The sequence below is a fragment of the Colossoma macropomum genome, unplaced genomic scaffold (assembly GCF_904425465.1).
Source record: "Colossoma macropomum unplaced genomic scaffold, Colossoma_macropomum, whole genome shotgun sequence".
NCBI lineage: Eukaryota > Metazoa > Chordata > Actinopteri > Characiformes > Serrasalmidae > Colossoma > Colossoma macropomum.
The window spans coordinates 30921384-30937978 of NW_023494784.1; the positions used below are offsets into that span (position 1 = coordinate 30921384).

At 41.1% G+C, this 16595-nt stretch overlaps 2 protein-coding genes across 8 annotated transcripts in view; one reads left to right on the forward strand and one right to left on the reverse strand.

The window, feature by feature from the left end:
- Positions 1–1369: 1369 nt before the first annotated feature.
- LOC118810678 (secreted phosphoprotein 24) lies at positions 1370–3621 on the forward strand. The gene is made up of 4 exons (XM_036574641.1): positions 1370–1421; positions 2339–2490; positions 3172–3294; positions 3418–3621. Exons 1-4 carry the CDS (start codon positions 1370–1372, stop codon positions 3619–3621), a joined length of 531 nt encoding a protein of 176 aa, XP_036430534.1.
- A 1128-nt stretch (positions 3622–4749) lies between these two features.
- raph1a (Ras association (RalGDS/AF-6) and pleckstrin homology domains 1a) overlaps positions 4750–16595 on the reverse strand; it is a 91303-nt gene continuing 79457 nt past the window's right edge. For 6 of the 7 annotated variants that reach the window (XM_036568331.1, XM_036568348.1, XM_036568306.1 and 3 more), the window contains 7 exons: positions 14960–15025; positions 14646–14789; positions 12718–12828; positions 11865–11963; positions 11636–11756; positions 11029–11168; positions 4750–8374 (listed from right to left, as the gene is read on the reverse strand). In XM_036568331.1, coding sequence (XP_036424224.1) covers positions 6206–8374; positions 11029–11168; positions 11636–11756; positions 11865–11963; positions 12718–12828; positions 14646–14789; positions 14960–15025 — 2850 coding nt within the window. In that variant the 3' untranslated portion in view covers positions 4750–6205. Of the gene's footprint in view, positions 8375–9588; positions 9644–11028; positions 11169–11635; positions 11757–11864; positions 11964–12717; positions 12829–14645; positions 14790–14959; positions 15026–16595 lie in introns of all 7 variants that reach the window. The other variant, XM_036568357.1, reaches the window with a different exon arrangement.

Sequence of the window (16595 nt, forward strand, 5' to 3'; positions counted from 1 at the left end):
TGGATTTTCTGTTCTATCTTTAGGATTTTTGTTTGTAAGTGCAAAACATAAAGGCCTATAGTCTTAGACTGTAGTCATCCCTCATATGTCACGTTTGAAAAATACAGAAATGATCAATGATCACAAACTAGCTAAAGGTTTTTTTGTTTGTTTGTTTCTTTGTTTCTTTGTTTGTTTGTTTGGATTTTAACCCAATTATCTCCCCAATTTAGTCGTCGCCAATTCCACCCGCTAGTTAGGACTCCCCCCAATCACACGGTACTATCAACGCTAGGAGGGTGAAGGCTAACACAGGCTTCCTCCGAGACCTGTGAAACCAGCCACCGCTTCTTTTCGAACTGCCGCTCAACGTCACTGGACAGCTGAACGCGCTCGGAGGAAAGCGCCAACCGCCAGATCTGTTACGTCAGCTAACAGACGCCTGCGCTGACTAGCATCGCGCTGAGTGATGGGGGGAGAAGGAGGGGCCATCCCACCCACCCAGAGAGAGCGAGGCCAATTGTGCTCTCTCGGACTCCCGGCTACGGATGGCTGTAGCATCACCCGGGAACTCGCGATCTGCTGATGACAGGTTAACATTATGTACACATGCTAAAGAGAAATTACAGTATGTATTCTGTACAGTATCTATCTACCACTAATCAGGTAGCATCCGTTTTAGTTATAAAAAAAGAAAAGAAACTTCAGGTCACCCAGATCTTAATACCTCATGGTTGTATAACCTGCTGTGTACAATTTCCCGGTCAGAAACCAGAGACTAACAATTTACTTGATTGCTGCTGTCTGACCTGCTGTTTAACATCACCACATCATAATTAAAAAGAAGATGCACTCAGAAACAAACACAGAGAATGACACATATATATTATTATTAATATTGTGAATCAAATAAACAAGACAATACATGACTGTATGACAAACCAGCACATTTAACACTTCCATTTGTGCACTGCACCTCACTGGCCTTTCCTATAATTGCAAATGGTCAACATTCTTGAGGCAAAGTCTGCACAGTGCACACTGATTTTATTTATTTTTCTGCTCTTCTACTCCATCAGCGCTCTCCCTGCTGGATGAATATTGCATTATGTAAGCAGATCTTAATTATGAAATTAAATGATCAGCCTTCCCACTACAGTTGACTGTTTATCTGAACCACAACATCTGCAGGCAACTTACAAGGCTTCATCAAAATTGCAAGGCATTCATTATGTGGTTAATTCTATGGTTGGCCATGTCTGTTAGTCTGACTGCTAGCCTTGGGGCACTGTGTGTATTCAGCCCTGCCGTGAAGGGCACAAAATATAGCTCCTCTTCTGGGACACAACGAAGTGCTGAGCTTTACTGATGAGTGCAATCAGACGGGATGATGACATCAGCCTCGGTTATACTGGTTTTCTTACCGTGTTTGTGCATCTCAGGTAGGTGAGAACACTGACAGCTTTGCACTCTTCACTTAGGGGTGTGATTTGCAAATACAAGGTGTGCAGTTGTAAAGGTATTGCTGCAAACATGACAGTTTTAGGTACCACCACAACAGTGGTCTTCAAAAAACACCTCAAAGCCACATCTATAAAAACAATGTTTTTGCATGAAGAATTATGTTCTTAATGCATATGTCCAAAGGTTTGTAGACACCTGCTCATCTAACATTTCTTCTGAAATCAAGGGTACTAGGGAGTCAGTAATTCTACTCCTCTGGGAAGGCTTTACACTAGATGTTGGAACATTGCTGTGAAGATTTGATTGCATTCAGCCACATGAGCATTAGTGAGGCCAGGGGCTGATGTTGGACGATTAGATTTAGATCACAAATGCCTCTCCAACGGATCCCAAAGCTATTGGATGGGAATCAATCACACCAGAAAATGCAGTTCCACTGCTCAACAGTCCAATGCTGAGGGGCTTTAAACCCCTTTAGCTGACACTTGGTATTGGGCATGGTGACCTTAGGTTCATGTGCAGCTGCTTCAGAGCATCCTATTCTGTTCACAATGCTTTTCTATTGAGATTATTCCAGCTTATGAACTAATTAGAAAGGCTGTCTGGATACTTTTGGACATATAATTTAGGATAAAGAAAATCATACTTAATGTAAACTTGTTTTACTCCTGGAGGAACCGTGTCAATACTGAGTTCTTGAATGGTGCTTTAATGATATATTTAGCAAGCCTAATTTCTTCTGTCAGGCTCGGTTAAGTCCCAAATGTAATAGGACTTAGTAAACGACTCCCTTTAGGACCCTGGAAAATGCAGTTAAAGCAAACTGTTAGAGTCGCTACAGAATGGTGCCTGTTTCAATGCTCTTCTGCAAACATTACAGCAACTCTCTTCACAGGACTACCTGTGCTGAGGCATAACCTTGGGCTTCTAGCAGACTTGGCACTGAGGGCATCTGTTACTCAAATAAATGAGCGTTCTCCCTCCTCCAACCTGTACAGGGCAACCAACCAGTCTGTTAAACAGGTGATTCTAATGGCTTTGTTTTCAGTGTGTTTGGGGAAATATGAAACTCAGATAGGAGACTCTGTCTCAGATACGAGAGCAAAAGTCTTAGAACTTCATCTAAACCATTGTTGATAACACAATCTACAGGAGGCTGATGCCCTCTGGTGGCTTTTGAGAGTAATGCAGTTTGCAAAAGCCAAAGGTTCAAAACATTACACATTCAAAACAGTAGTAACTAGTTATATTTTGTCCGTTACATGTACTATTTTGATGGATTTGTGCTTTCTGAGTATTTCCAAATGAGAATACTTTTACTTCTGCTTGAATACATTTATGAGGAAAGGAATGACAGATTTGACTCAGACATTTAATGAACATTCACATTAGTTACTAATTCCTTTATTTGGGTTTAATTTTCATTATGTTAGATGGGTGAAAGTGCCTATACTTTAGGTTTATCATTTTATTTCAGATAAAGAGCACATGAAAAAGAGAAGAATAGTGCCTGACAAACTGAAGTTCCTATGCACATAGATGCTGGATGTATTAAGAAGTTCTACTGCAGTCCTACATGCTCCTTAGTACTTTAGTATTATGACTCAAGTCATTATTTGGAAAGGGACCTTCACTTCTACTTGAGTCAGTATTTTCCAGTAAAAATACTTTTACTTCTACACACCACTAGTTTAATGACAATATCTACTGTTTGTTTTGTTTTCCAAGATCAAGCTGGTAGACTTCAATACTTATGACTTTGTTCTTAACTTTGGTCTAAGAGAGACAGCATGTCTCAAACATCAGCCGGGATTCCCAGACAGGTGTCCTTTCAGCCTGAGACTGTTCAGAGTAAGGCGTACTCTTCCTTTTAATAATAAACAATACATTTTCTGACCAATATGTGTGTTTTCTCTACAACTTTACTATGAAACATACCTGATAGACACATCATATGTTCTCTCTGCTGTCCAGACTGTTCAGTGCTCCAGTTATGTCCGTGTTTCTGGTGAGATAATTTCTCTGCTGGATCTCAATTGTGGACCGAAGGCAGTGAGCTCGAGCTCGGAGTCCAGCAGTGAGGAGAGGATCCCACAGCAAGCACAAAAGGACAGGTGGAGGGTCTACACACTAGGAGTCATCATCTGCCAACAAATTCTTAGCTGGGGCTGTGATTAGAGAGAACTCTCTGAAATAAAAGGAAAACATATAACCAGAGCGCTCACTGAGTTTAATATGTGCTCAGGAAATTCAGCGACAGGAAGTATTTTTTTTTTTATTAAAGCAAAAAATATGAGATTTGGTGACAGAAATTTAGGTTTTTCTGGTTTTCTAAAAATTCTTAGAAGGTTTTTTTGTAATTAAAGAAAGAAATACACAATTCAGCAATAAGGGTTTTTTTGGAAATACAGTTATGGCAAGATCAGTAACATAATTTGAAGGTTACACACAAAGGAACATCTAAGAATTGAATAAATTATTTAAAAAGGTTAAAACCTAAGAAAACATGAACAGCTTTCAGCATTTGCAAGATGACATTAGATCTAGACACCTGTTTCATTTAGATCACTATTATGAGCATCATTGCCAAGTAAAGGAGCATGTAAGATAGTTAACAACACCATCTGTCTGTTGAGTTGAAACTTTTGAAGCCATCAGAAACACTTTTCAAACACGTTTGTCCTCATACAATGTCATTTACTTCACAGAACATGTCATGTTGTGAATACTGTCATAAGCTGTTCATAAATACCTACATACTGGTGTTTAAATACGCAATGCTTATGAATCCGTTATGAAGTCCTTATGTAGAAATGAAAGAAATACAGAGCAATACAGACAGAACAGCCACCAAATTCAGTGCCTCAATGTCTTAATGTCACTCACTGTCACTCACTGTGCTGCCTTAGCGTTTGATTGATGATGTCTTATAGAGTTCTGTTTTTTTCTACAAGCCTTTTTTACATCAGTAATAAGAACTTGTTTCATGCTGGGATAAAAAATGAAATTAAAGAGACAAAGCATTTACTGGTTAACTAAAGAATAAAAGCGTTTCAAATTGAAAAACTGATGTTCTGTTTTTCTTCATTTTTTGCTGAGGGGATGAAAAGGTCATAGGTTATGTTCTAACATCTACCACAAGACGAGAAATAGTCTTCTTTATGAATGCAGTCTAGAGACTCAGAAGCTCTGCCCAAAGTGCAAAATGCATATCCCACAAATACACGCACTATGCTTAGAAAGGCAACTATGAGCTCCCCTTCAAATCAGATTAAAACCATCACACATGCATAAAAACAACACACGGAAGAAAGCACTGGGACAGTTTACTGCAGGAGCTACACATTTATATTGTTCAGTTTAAATGCAACAGACAATAACTTTCCCGTGTATTTTATCTAAAATACTCCTGACTTTAACAACCATCATTAGCACTGTTCACTCACAGCTACGATGGTTGCTCTACTTTGTTCCTTAGAACAGACGTAAATTAGCTAGGCCAATAACTTTTAGAAGCAAGTTGAATATCTGTGGCTACAGATAAGTTAAAAACACAGTGCTCTTACAGGGTCATGTGGTCAGATTTGAACTAAACAGGTAAAAAAAACACCTTTCTCTGTTCCAAAAGCTCTCAAACTGTTCGCATCAACAAAAGTGACGTCAACTGCCCATATATCAAGTGTCTCAGAGAAGCACAGCCTCCTGATGTCAGATCAGCTGATTACTCTCAAGAGTAATCAGTACAAGACGATGTGAAAAGGCTTTTGACTTTGAAACAAAGATATGTGACCCAGATATGAGAAGTGCTTTGAGGGCAGTGGTAACATAAAGGCAATGCAAAAGCAGTCCACAAGTGAAAAGAGAATTTCGTCCTGTGAGCCACAGAGCTAACAGAAGCTGTTAAAGTCAGGAACAACTGCAGTATGTACAGATAGATAGCAATGTAACCAACATAAACAGACAGAAAACATCCAATCTCAGACACAGCAGGGCTACAGAGCCCCACACACTGTAAGTGGGTTCATTTTCATCATGTAAAGGAAGGGTTTAATCAGATTAACTGTGTTTCTTTTCTCAATAATGAATTTTCAATTATTATGATAGGTTTTCAACCATTTAGCCGCATTACAGAAACATTTCCAATTACTTCATTCAGAACATATGCAACAAATCAACCTTGAAATTCTGGACTTGCTTATTTGATAGTGAGTAAGTGAAGCAAGGTTACCAAGCCATTGCTTTTTTTTCTGAGAGTGGATCAACCTAACCACTCAGACAAAATGCACACATATACACATCTCTTCTTCAACCCTGATTTCTATTCACGTTTAACGCATACAGTCAAGGGTTTAAAAACTAAACTTTGAAATAAGAATATATTTCAGGTATTAAATAATTTCATATAAAAAATGGTAAAAGCACCCTCCCCACCCCAAATTTCCAGATACATCTTTTATTATACATACATAATCCCCTTTCCTCACGATGGAGTCCATGCAGTACCTATGTATAGTAACGGCAGAGTCTCTTTTTGTCGCTTTTGTTGTTTTTGTATAACTGCTTACACGTAATTGCAAAGCGGCACAAACACGCAGAGAAAGCTTATACTGTAGGTGATTTGGCTTGCTTTTTTCATACTGTGGTAATAACTGGGGCTAAAATGAGGAATAGTATTCTTCTCAGTCGTTCTCATGTTGTGGCCTGCAACAGCCGGCGGAGTTTGAATGGAGAAGAGCACACAGCTTTAGGCGCATGCCATGATCTACCACTCTCTGGTCAGTTTGGTGTTTTGGTCCCGTTTTGGAGGCGCCGGGGGAGGCCCGCGCCGTAACGTTGCATAGCCTGAGATGTTGGCGCCCGTGTAGCCGCCCTTTTTCTGCTGGCCCAGCAGCAGCTCTGGGGGAGGAGGCGGGAGGGCCATGTCGTCCATAGTGGCCACAGGCTCCAGCTTGGTGGAGATGCGGGAGGAGGTGAGGGAGCCGTGCCTGGACATGGATTTCCTCTTTAAAGTCCTGTTGAGGTCCTCGAGGAAGTTGGGCTGGATGGAGAGGTTGCCCTTAGGTGAGGTGGGGGGCATTTGAGAGTTGAAGGGAGTGAGGGGGATCTGTTGGGGCGGTGGAGAAAGGGCCAGAGGCTCGGGGGGTCCACTGCTTCGCCGCTGAATAGTGGGAGGAGGCGTCTTCCTCATGGAGCTCTGTTTCCATGACGATGTGTTGGAGGACAGCTGTGGCTGGGGGTTGACCACAGCCACTTTTGGAGCTCCAGCGTGAAGCTCCATGGGCGGAGGAGGAGGCAGGAGCTCAGAGTCTGGAGGAGGAGGGGGAAAGTCACACTCGGGTGGTGGTGAGGGGAAGTCTGAGTTGGGCTGTCCAGATTTCCCCTGCAGAGCCAGCGGCAAGTGAGCCAGGTTGATCTTGCCTGGTTTTGTTGGTGCTCGAAAGCTTGCAGAAGAATCCTTGGATGGTGAGCCTGTTGTAGAAGAGGGGGTAGAGAAGGAGCTGGAGGAAGGCTGACCGGGCTGAGCAAACATGCTCACCAGATCTTCCACCTTTTTTGACTCTTGGTACTCGATGGAGCTGGTAGACTTTATGCTGGAGTTTCGCTGCGGAGTCGGAGGAGGCCTCTTGCCTGCTGAACCAGTTGACGAGTTGGAAGAGGTGGAAGGTGATTTCTTGATTGGTGACCCCATCTTGGAAGGAGGAGGGCTTGGTGCAGGAGGTGGTGGTGGTGGAGGAGGAAAGTCCAAGCTGCTCTCAGGAGGAGGAGGGGGGAATTCAGGAGATTGTGGCTGAACCTGCCCACCTGGTTGCCATTTGGGTTTGGCTTTTACGACTGGAGGGGACACAATGCTTTTTGAAGCATCCAGAGCTCCAGGGAACTGGTTTGCAATCTGTTTCACCAGTGATGGTGTTGGGGAGATGGCGGTAGACAAAGGCGGTGCTTTTGAGGAGAAGCTGTGCTGTTTTGGCAAGGTGGGTGGAGGCTGGCTGGGGCTATGGCCTCCAGAGAAGCTTTGCTGCTTCTTCATGGAGGTGGTTGTTGGGGTTGGGGACACAGGAGGAGGTACAGGAGAGACGGGAGAGATGCAGTGTCCAGGTCCAGATGGTTTGGGGGCAGTCTGGGGTGGAAATCCTCCAGTAAAGGTTTTAGGTGGTGCAGGTGGAGGCCCTGACCCGTGTTGAGGAAGTGGAGGAGGAGAGAAACACACTGGAGGTGGAGGTGGAGGTGGCTCCTCATCCTGGCTGAGGGGAGAAAAGTCATAGCTCATATTGGGAAACTTCTGAGCAAGGAACTGCTGGAGGCCATTGGTGCTGAGGGGTGGGGGGTATTTAAACTGCTCCGGTGGTGGTGGAGGGGGCAAGATTCCATTGCTCTGCATGTGATCAGGTGGAGGCAGGTGTTCCTCCTCTGGAGGCGGTGGATGGGTAAACTGTGGCTGAGGGCTTGGGGGGCCTAACTTCAGTACTGCCATGGCAGAGCCAGGCATGGGCATGGTCAGAGGGGGCGGGGGTGGTGGTGGAGGTGGGCTGTTAGCAGCTGCTGCTACATTGTTCATTGTTACTGGTTTTGCACACTGCGGGGGAGGGACTGGGGGCTGCAGCTGCTGCTGCTGCTGCTGTTGTACTGCTGCCACTAGAGGTGTCTGTTTGTAGTGATTAGGAGCCTGGGAGATGTTCTGCAGCCTGGCGATGGTGCTGTACTTGGTGAACATGGTGGGCGTAGAGTGGTAGGTAGGATTGGGCAATGGAGGAGGAGGTGGAGGTGGAGGCGGAGGTGATGGTGGAGAAGGAGAAGACTGGGCTGACACGCTGGGGTAGCTACCATGGGATAGGGCAGCTTGGGGCATCTGAGGCATTTGGGGCAAATGGGGAAGCTGAAGAGGATAAGAAGCTCTAGAAGGCTGTGTAGGTGGAGGTGGATCCATTCTCATCTATAGAAGAGAGGAAGAACAGACACAGTTAATATGCATGTTAGAATGTTTTATACACTGCAAAAATGGTTTATTGGCAAGTAGAATTGTGTTAAATCTAGTCAATATAGCTAATATACCTCACTTTGAGATTGTTGTAAGCTTATAATAAGATTTAACTTATTTCCTGACATTTTTACTTGTTTTGAGTAATTTTATTAAGCAAAATAATCTCACAATATTGGCAGATAATTTTGCTTATTTTAAGAAATATGCCTAAAACCTGCAAAATTATCTGCGAATACAGTGAGATAATTTTACTTAATAAAATTATTTTAAAAAAGTAAAAATGTCTAAAAATAAGTTTTATAATCGTATAATATTTGTACAACCATCTCGAAATGAAAAATATTAGATATTTAGACTAGATTTAGGCTGATTTCTCTTGTTAAAATATAATTTTTTGCAGTGTAATTCCTATATGCAGTAGTCCTGCAAACATGCATGAAGAGTTAGCACAGCTATTTAGATGAGGATGTGAAACAAATTTAAAATGAGAGAAAAACAGAGATATTGAATAAAAATGGTAAGAGGACAAGAATAAATGAGGTGAGGTGAACATAGAGAGGATGACAGCCGTCCTTTATTTCAGAGCCCATATTCATCAAGCATCTCAGAGTAAGATGAGATCTCATCAGTTGATGTATTCAATTGAGTGTTACATAAACCCCAGATTAGCATCCTTATTCTGAGAATTTTGATAAATATGGGCCCAGAGTTCTGCTATGCTGAGATCAGCATGCAGAAATACTGGACTGGAACCACACACTCTGGAACTCGCTCAATGATCACCTCATGGTGTGACCCAGCACTGCAAACATTCAGTACTCACTGTTCAACAAAGATTCTGTACAACAAAGAATTTCAGTGGGGCTTACCACTCTGAAACACAATCCCATTCTCTCAAACATTCATCATACTTTGTTAATACACCATAATGCACTCAAAATATACCGAGTTATTCTGACTTTATTACACCAGTGCATTGCAGGAATCTGTTAAAAGTTGACACAAGCCACTAAAACTCTCACACCGACCCCCCCAATTAGGCTGCATTCACCAACACGAACAAGGAGCTGAACTACTGTAGAGAACTGAGTGGTTAGTCAACCTCTAATTTACATGAGGATTAAAGAAAACCAGTGTTAGCGTGTGAGAGTTTTCACACCCCTAACCTCAATCCCCACCAGTGCATAAGGGCATGGCCTTGCGCGACTTGACTTTTGTACCCTAAGAGAGGAGAGGAAAAGAGAGAAATCAGCAGTCCTCCACAGCGAACTGGCTTTTTCATTTGCCTTTGAGGTCACAGGATATCACGTCCGGTCATAACTCTGACAATCACCTTTGTCCATGTCGTTGAAGCTATGCATTAGCCAAGACACAGGGAATATGGATGTACTGTACAGTGCAAAAGTCAGGGACCAGTCAAAACAGCCATTAAGTACAACTTATGCATTTTTCAGGAGATATTTCTGAGGAGATTAGATATAAAATAATCCACCTGTATAAGGAAGCAAAAAGTCAAATGAAAATAAGTGAAAAAACAGCAGTTTCCAAAACTGGGGTTCAAAAAATTATTCAAAGATATATAGAAAATGGGACACCTATTAACAATGCAAGAGCTGTAGGTCATCAACACTGTCACTATCAGATAAACAGTACTTAAAACTTTCATCTTTGATTGATATGAAAAAATCCAGTTTCTGGTCATCCTTCCACTGTGAGAAGACAACTCAACATTGAGTTTGAAAGGATGTGTAGCTGTCAAGAAGCCCTTACTGAGAAAAAGACAAAAAAACCAAGAAAATCCACAAATCAAACAAAGATTGACAACCCCACAGTCCAGACCTCAACATCACGGAATAGTTTAGAATGGGATTACTTGGATCATGAAAAGCAGAAAATACAACCAACTTCCAAGACTGAACTTGGAACATCCCTGCAGATTTCTTTGAAAAACTGAAAGCAAGTTATTTGAAAAGAATGGAAGCTGTAATAGCGACACACTAAATACTGAAAAGAATTGTTATATTTAGTTGCTGATGCTAATTTTCTGTTACATGTAGGTTTTTTGGTTTATTTTTTGACATTGAAAAATGAAGAATTTGTATGTAATGGCTGTTTTGATTGGAAATTAAGTAAATAAGGGGTGATCTCAGACTTTTGCACAGTATTGTAGTTTTTGAGAGTAGAGCTAACAGGTCTACTAACAGAGAATGGTTGACAAGAGCATCATATAACATGGATATTATCCTATAAATGTTTTAATCAAAATAATAAGCCAGTATAATGTAACAGATCTGATCATGCTAATAAATGTCCTTAGAAGGCATCCTATGCTAAAAAGAACTGAACTGGAACTAAATTCTGCAAGATGCTAAATCTCCAAGATGAGCCCTTTGATCACTGCTCTAGATAATGATCTCTTTAATGCATGATTTACTGCCTGCTTTCTCTTGTTTTACTACAGCATCACTGGAGTTGGCCTACTACAAAAAAACAGAGCAAAGAGAAGAGAATGAGGATGTGATGAAATGAGACAGCTGTAGCATGAAAGATGAGATGTAAAGCTAAAGTGGCTGATAAACAGATAATAGTAAAGTGTGTTAGGGCACCTTGGAGTCCTCAGCCTGGTTGCCTCTCTTCCAGGCCTCTGAGAAGATGGAGCTGACCACACTCTGAGAGCGCACATGGCCAGAGGAAGTAGTCTCTGACACACCGCTGTCTGACTGGCTGGAGTGGTTTGACTGGGATTCTGTAAAAAAGAGTAAGGTTGAGCTCAAATGACCAGAGGCTAAAGAAGGACTTGTCCTTCATGAATGTTCAGTAGAGGTGGGCAAAATGATATGTTAGCATTACTGTGATAAAATACATCATGATAAGTTTTCTAGGTAAAAATAAATGAGTCATGAAAAAGAAGAAAAAGCATATTCACACCAATTTATCAGTCTGTAAACAATAACAAAGAAACAGTGCATGACACCTGCATCTACTGCACAATGACAAGCAGCTGATTGGACGCCAGCCAATTACACCATTAACTTGTTTTATACATTTTATTACTTAAATATTTGCTACTTCCTATTAAAAAAAATATCATCATCGCTTTTATAACCCTTTTAAAATGTGTCCCTGTCCTTTTGCTGGTACATTTTGCCTGTTTTGTAATAGAATATTGTGTAGCTCAGCTCAAAAACAGCTCAGTCTCATTTAAAGCCTCACCTGGTAGACTCGAGGAGCTGGAGCCAGACTTGATGCTGGAGCTGGACAGAGATGACCAGTCATGGGCAGCTTCAGTGCGCTTCATGGCTTCCTGGTAGTTCAAATACAGCTGCTTCCCATACTATAAAAAACACAGATAAATAAAGTTACTTTCAACATAAAACAACAAAAACAACAACAAAAAAATTCAAAAGCTCATCAAGCCTGTCATCCATTACTGAGCCATTACCTTAGCAATGCGTATTCCGTTGACCCACTGATGTAGAGTTCTGACATCATCACAGCACAGGTATCTGATGTACTGAGATTTCTTCTGAATCTGAGGGTGCTGCACAAGGAAATCAGAACACATGCTATTATTCAAAACATTATTTACAGTTACTGGATAAGTGAATCTTACCCAGAAGGGCTATACTGATTTTGTTCACTTGTTAATCTGTCACTCTGCATTCCTCTAGATGGCAGCACAAAATCATACTGTCATCCAGTATTTTCTACCCTGTTCTCTTGGAGACAGTCATAATATTAAGCAACCTATTACAGCATTTTCAACAAATAGGCCACTGAAAATCCTTCTGCTCTCTGTTTTCACCCTGCACAGCATTAGAAATTCAAGGAAAGGAGCTTGTGATAAAAGATGAGGTGTAACATCAATATAATCCATTGTAAAATATATAAAACAATACAATCTCAAATGAGCTTTTTTGAAACGCAAGTGCATTCAAGCTCTGCTTAGTCATTGAGCTCCAAAGACACTGTATTTTAAGCGGATAGGTTTGTGCCTAAAGGATGAGTTTATGAGCAATGATAGGGACAGAGTTTTAATGCCCTGCTCCTAAAAACGAGTGGGTAATTTTCTGACAATTTATCATTAGTAAGTTGGCTAGTTGGTGGTTGTCAACCTCACTATATTGTCTCTGGGCCCTAATGCTTCCTGTCAACCTGTTACCAGGCCCCCCTAAATGAAATTCTGCTATAGCATTGGTACCAAATAAAGCCATCTGCTTAGTGTGCATCCTTTAGGTATTCTTTTATGTAAAACACACTCACAAGTCAGTAACACTGTGGTGATGTTTTTGTACCTTAAGGACCATGCAGTAGTCAGTTGGAGCCTTGTATTTGCTGCGGTAGTCCTGTCCCAGATACACATTCACATGATCCAACTGTAGGAAGCACACCAGGTCTCTAGAAGCCTGGAATGAGTGAAAAAATGGGAATAGAGATAATCTGAAGACATATGTGGCATTTAAAGATGAAGACATTTCAACAAGCGGTTAAGCTGAGCTTAAGCTGAGCTTTTTCAGTGTGTTCTTACAGATTCTGCTTTGATAGATTTGACAAAACAATGGACTGCTTTATCCAGCAGAGGGAGCTCTACATGAGTGGACAGGGTCATCCTCAGCTTTATTAAAGACTACAGAAGTCCAGCATGCACAGGCTGTGTTGAAATCCAGAATCAGGGCAATCAGATATGCTCTCTGGGCATGGCGCATGGCTAACATGAAATGAGGTGAATGTTTAGCAGCCCATGCAATAGCAGGGCAGATGGGCAGGAGCTGGCTGAGCTAGAGCAAAGCCCTGGGCATGGCAAATGGCCCTTGTCTCTCTCTACACTCACTCTCTCTTCATATATATATATATATATATATATATATATATATATATATATATATATATATATATATATACATACACACACACACACACACACACACACACACACACACACACATATATATATATATATATATATATATATATGAAGAGAGAGTGAGTGCAGAGTGATGGACCTCCTTCCAGCATCTTTGGGATGAGTTAGACTGGTGTCAGTACCTGACCTGACTAATAGTAGAAGAGTAGAGGCTGCAGCAAAAGGGGGCAAACTCCCTATTAATACCCTTGATTTTGGAAGAACCCTTAAATAAGCAGCTGTCTACATGTTAATAAATAATGTAATAACATAGTATTGCCTTTGCAATTCTAATATTGCAAAAAGCTGGAATATGCCAATCAGCCCTTTAACAACAACAGCATTCTTTACTGTGTGCTCAGACATTTAAGTTGAGCATTCTTTGGATAGTTTGATCATTTAAGGCATTCACGTCACGCAATAAATACAAATAATGCTAATCAAAATGATGCAAGCAATCTTTAACCACAAAACACATTAAATGTGTTTTGATATACTGTAAGGCTGAGGTCTTCAAAGACAGACTTTGAAAGCTGTTTCAGGAATTTGTGATCACAGGCAGTTAATTACACTGCGGATGTAAATGATTGGCCACCTGATTTCACACCTACCAGTGATTCCAAAATCCGGAACCTGAGACTGGATTCAAGGTCCAGATTTGAAGACTTCTGCTGTGACGCGTACCACAGTTGCAACGATCAAAATATAAACTACTCACAGTAGATGGTATTTTGATCGTATAGGAAAGACCTAATACATGCATTACTGGTAATGCCTGTGAGGACATGAGCTTGACTTATAGATTATATGCATGTTGAATGTCAACAGATTAAGAGCAGTTAATCCTACGTCTTGATGGAGAAAATATGTTGTGATGCTGTTGATTGAGATAACTGGAGGAGAGTGGGATTGGGATTAAAGGGGCAGATGAGCATCTTCACTGATTGAACTCTTTAGCCCTAATCTGCCACAACATGCTTTAGCCTACACTATACTGCACTGTACTACCGTCCAGCCCTACCGTTAAATATTAACTATTTTTCTTTCTAGCAATATTGCTTCAATGTTTCAGCGCGACATGGTCTTTGAAAGCATTGCAAGGGCACAAAAGGACTTTTCACTAGCCTGAGTGGAACTGATAGATAGCTGCATATGAATAATTGACGATACCATGTTTGAGTGTATGTGTCAGCAGTAAGGGAGGGTCTCTGTGTATGTTTGAGTGGTGCACAGGAAACGTGGCATAGAGAAGGACAGATGAAGAAATAAGTAATGCATTTACAAGACAGATGTGACTGAAAAGACTAAGGTTGAACTGACCTTTGGTTTGCCTTTTGGCACATAGTATATTCCGGAGGCTCGTAAAAGGAAGTAGCGCTTCTTCCAGGACTTCTTACCATCCTCTTTGAGCCAGAGCACTCCCTCCATCTCAGGCACACTGATGGAGCTTCCACAAAAACACTCCTGCAGACAGACAGAAAATATGCACATAATTACACACAGTATCACCTACAACATCTACTGCACTGACTCAGCAGTTCTACAGTCTGATATGACCTAAATAAGTCAGCGTGTCTGAGAGCATATGTGCATGTGTGTCATAGCAAATAAGTGAGTATTACAGGAGCCCTCACCTCTAGCAGAGCTTCTTTATTCCTATCTGTCATCTCGCATGTCTCCTTCCGCCCCAACAAATAGTTCTGAGAAAGTGAAGGAGGTTCAGATAAGGTCAAAATATAACAACAGCAAAACAACAACTGAAGGTGAAGGTGCATCAGTAAAACAAAATCCAGTATTTCCAGATTTTGATAAAGGAACAATAAAACTTCAGAGAGCAAATTTTGGAAATTGCATGACTAGACATGGGTGGACAGTCCCATAAATACTCTCCGATTGGGTGGAAACATCAGCCAGACAGCACTTACCTCTCTGAACCTTAGATCTCATCAATTATTCAGTTACTTTCAGACTGTACACCACATTGACCTACTTACCCCCACACTTAAGGGCTACTCCAGATTACATCTACTTCACCTTAATGCCTTAATTGGTAAATAAAACATGTAACACTCACCTATGCTCTTTGTAATAATAAGGTATGCGTAAGCCAAAAATGAAAAAGAAGAAATCTTCTAAAAAATATGTACAAAGCCAGTCTGATCCAATTAAACCTGAATATTTTAAACACAGTCTTACTGATTTGATACTTGCAAACTTTCAACCAAGGATGTGTGCCTCTATTCTGCACTAGTTACGGTTAATAATTTGGGCTACAATAAAGAGTTTTATTCATCTACTGACTATTTGAATGCCCTTTGCTGTTTCCTCTGCACCCACATCACTGCACGCTATCAAGTTACAGTGTGCAACCATAACACTTCCCCCTGCCGAGCCAGTCCACCCAGACTTCATATCTCGTTTGTCATTAGGTGCTGTTTAGCTACTGCAACGAAACCTTATCAGTGTAACACGAGATTATTATTTATTTTATTTAAGACATTATTTCATAGAGTGATAATTGAAAACACTAGTTAGCCAGTTAGCTTTTTTTGTCTTCAACGAATGTCCTCCCATGAGGTCCCCTTGTTGTAATGCTGGTTGTCATATGTAAGGATGGGGTACCAGTGGCTGTAGTTGACAGTGTTCATGATAACTTTATGGAAGGACGTTTGATCACAAGCTGTCTATGTAACTAACTTTAGCAGCAGCACTTTGACAAGAAAAAACACTTTCTCTGTCAATTAAAAATGTTTTTAATCCATTTTGTTTGTGACATTCATGTAAACAACATAGTTAAGCATATTAAATTATTTCAGCCAATGGAATAGCATCTACAACACCAGCTGGACCAGCTCAGTAGGGGTGGGGACCACCACATCACCATACTATCTATGTCAGTGGTTCCCAACCTGGTCGTCAGGACCCCAGGAAGGTCCACATGAAGCAATGAAGCAATAGAACCTATATCACCCCTAGTGCCTCTTTTGGTGTACTGCAACTTTTTCTACAATCAGTGCCGACTAATCATTGCGGCATTCTTAATAACAACATGGTCAGTCACACGCTGCCCGGCTTAGAGGATACAGACATTAGGATGTAGTGAACCGGCTAATGTTCACTTCCTAGCATTCAGTTTTTATGCGCAGTTTCGTATAGCATTCTGTAAGCCCTGTCCTGATACACGCTTCATTCTACACATATCAAGTTTTCGGTAAACTGAAATATGGAGTCAGATTGTTTTTACTGAAATAGGAACAGGAGATAGTAAAA

Bases quoted from the DNA above. Each gene is read 5' to 3' on its own strand.
- LOC118810678 (XM_036574641.1), top strand. From the start codon at position 1,370: ATGACATCAGCCTCGGTTATACTGGTTTTCTTACCGTGTTTGTGCATC. The intron at 1,422-2,338 runs GTAGGTGAGAAC...CTCTCTTCACAG, and splicing joins ACCGTGTTTGTGCATCTCAG to GACTACCTGTGCTGAGGCAT. The intron at 2,491-3,171 runs GTGTGTTTGGGG...TTGTTTTCCAAG, and splicing joins TTCTAATGGCTTTGTTTTCA to ATCAAGCTGGTAGACTTCAA.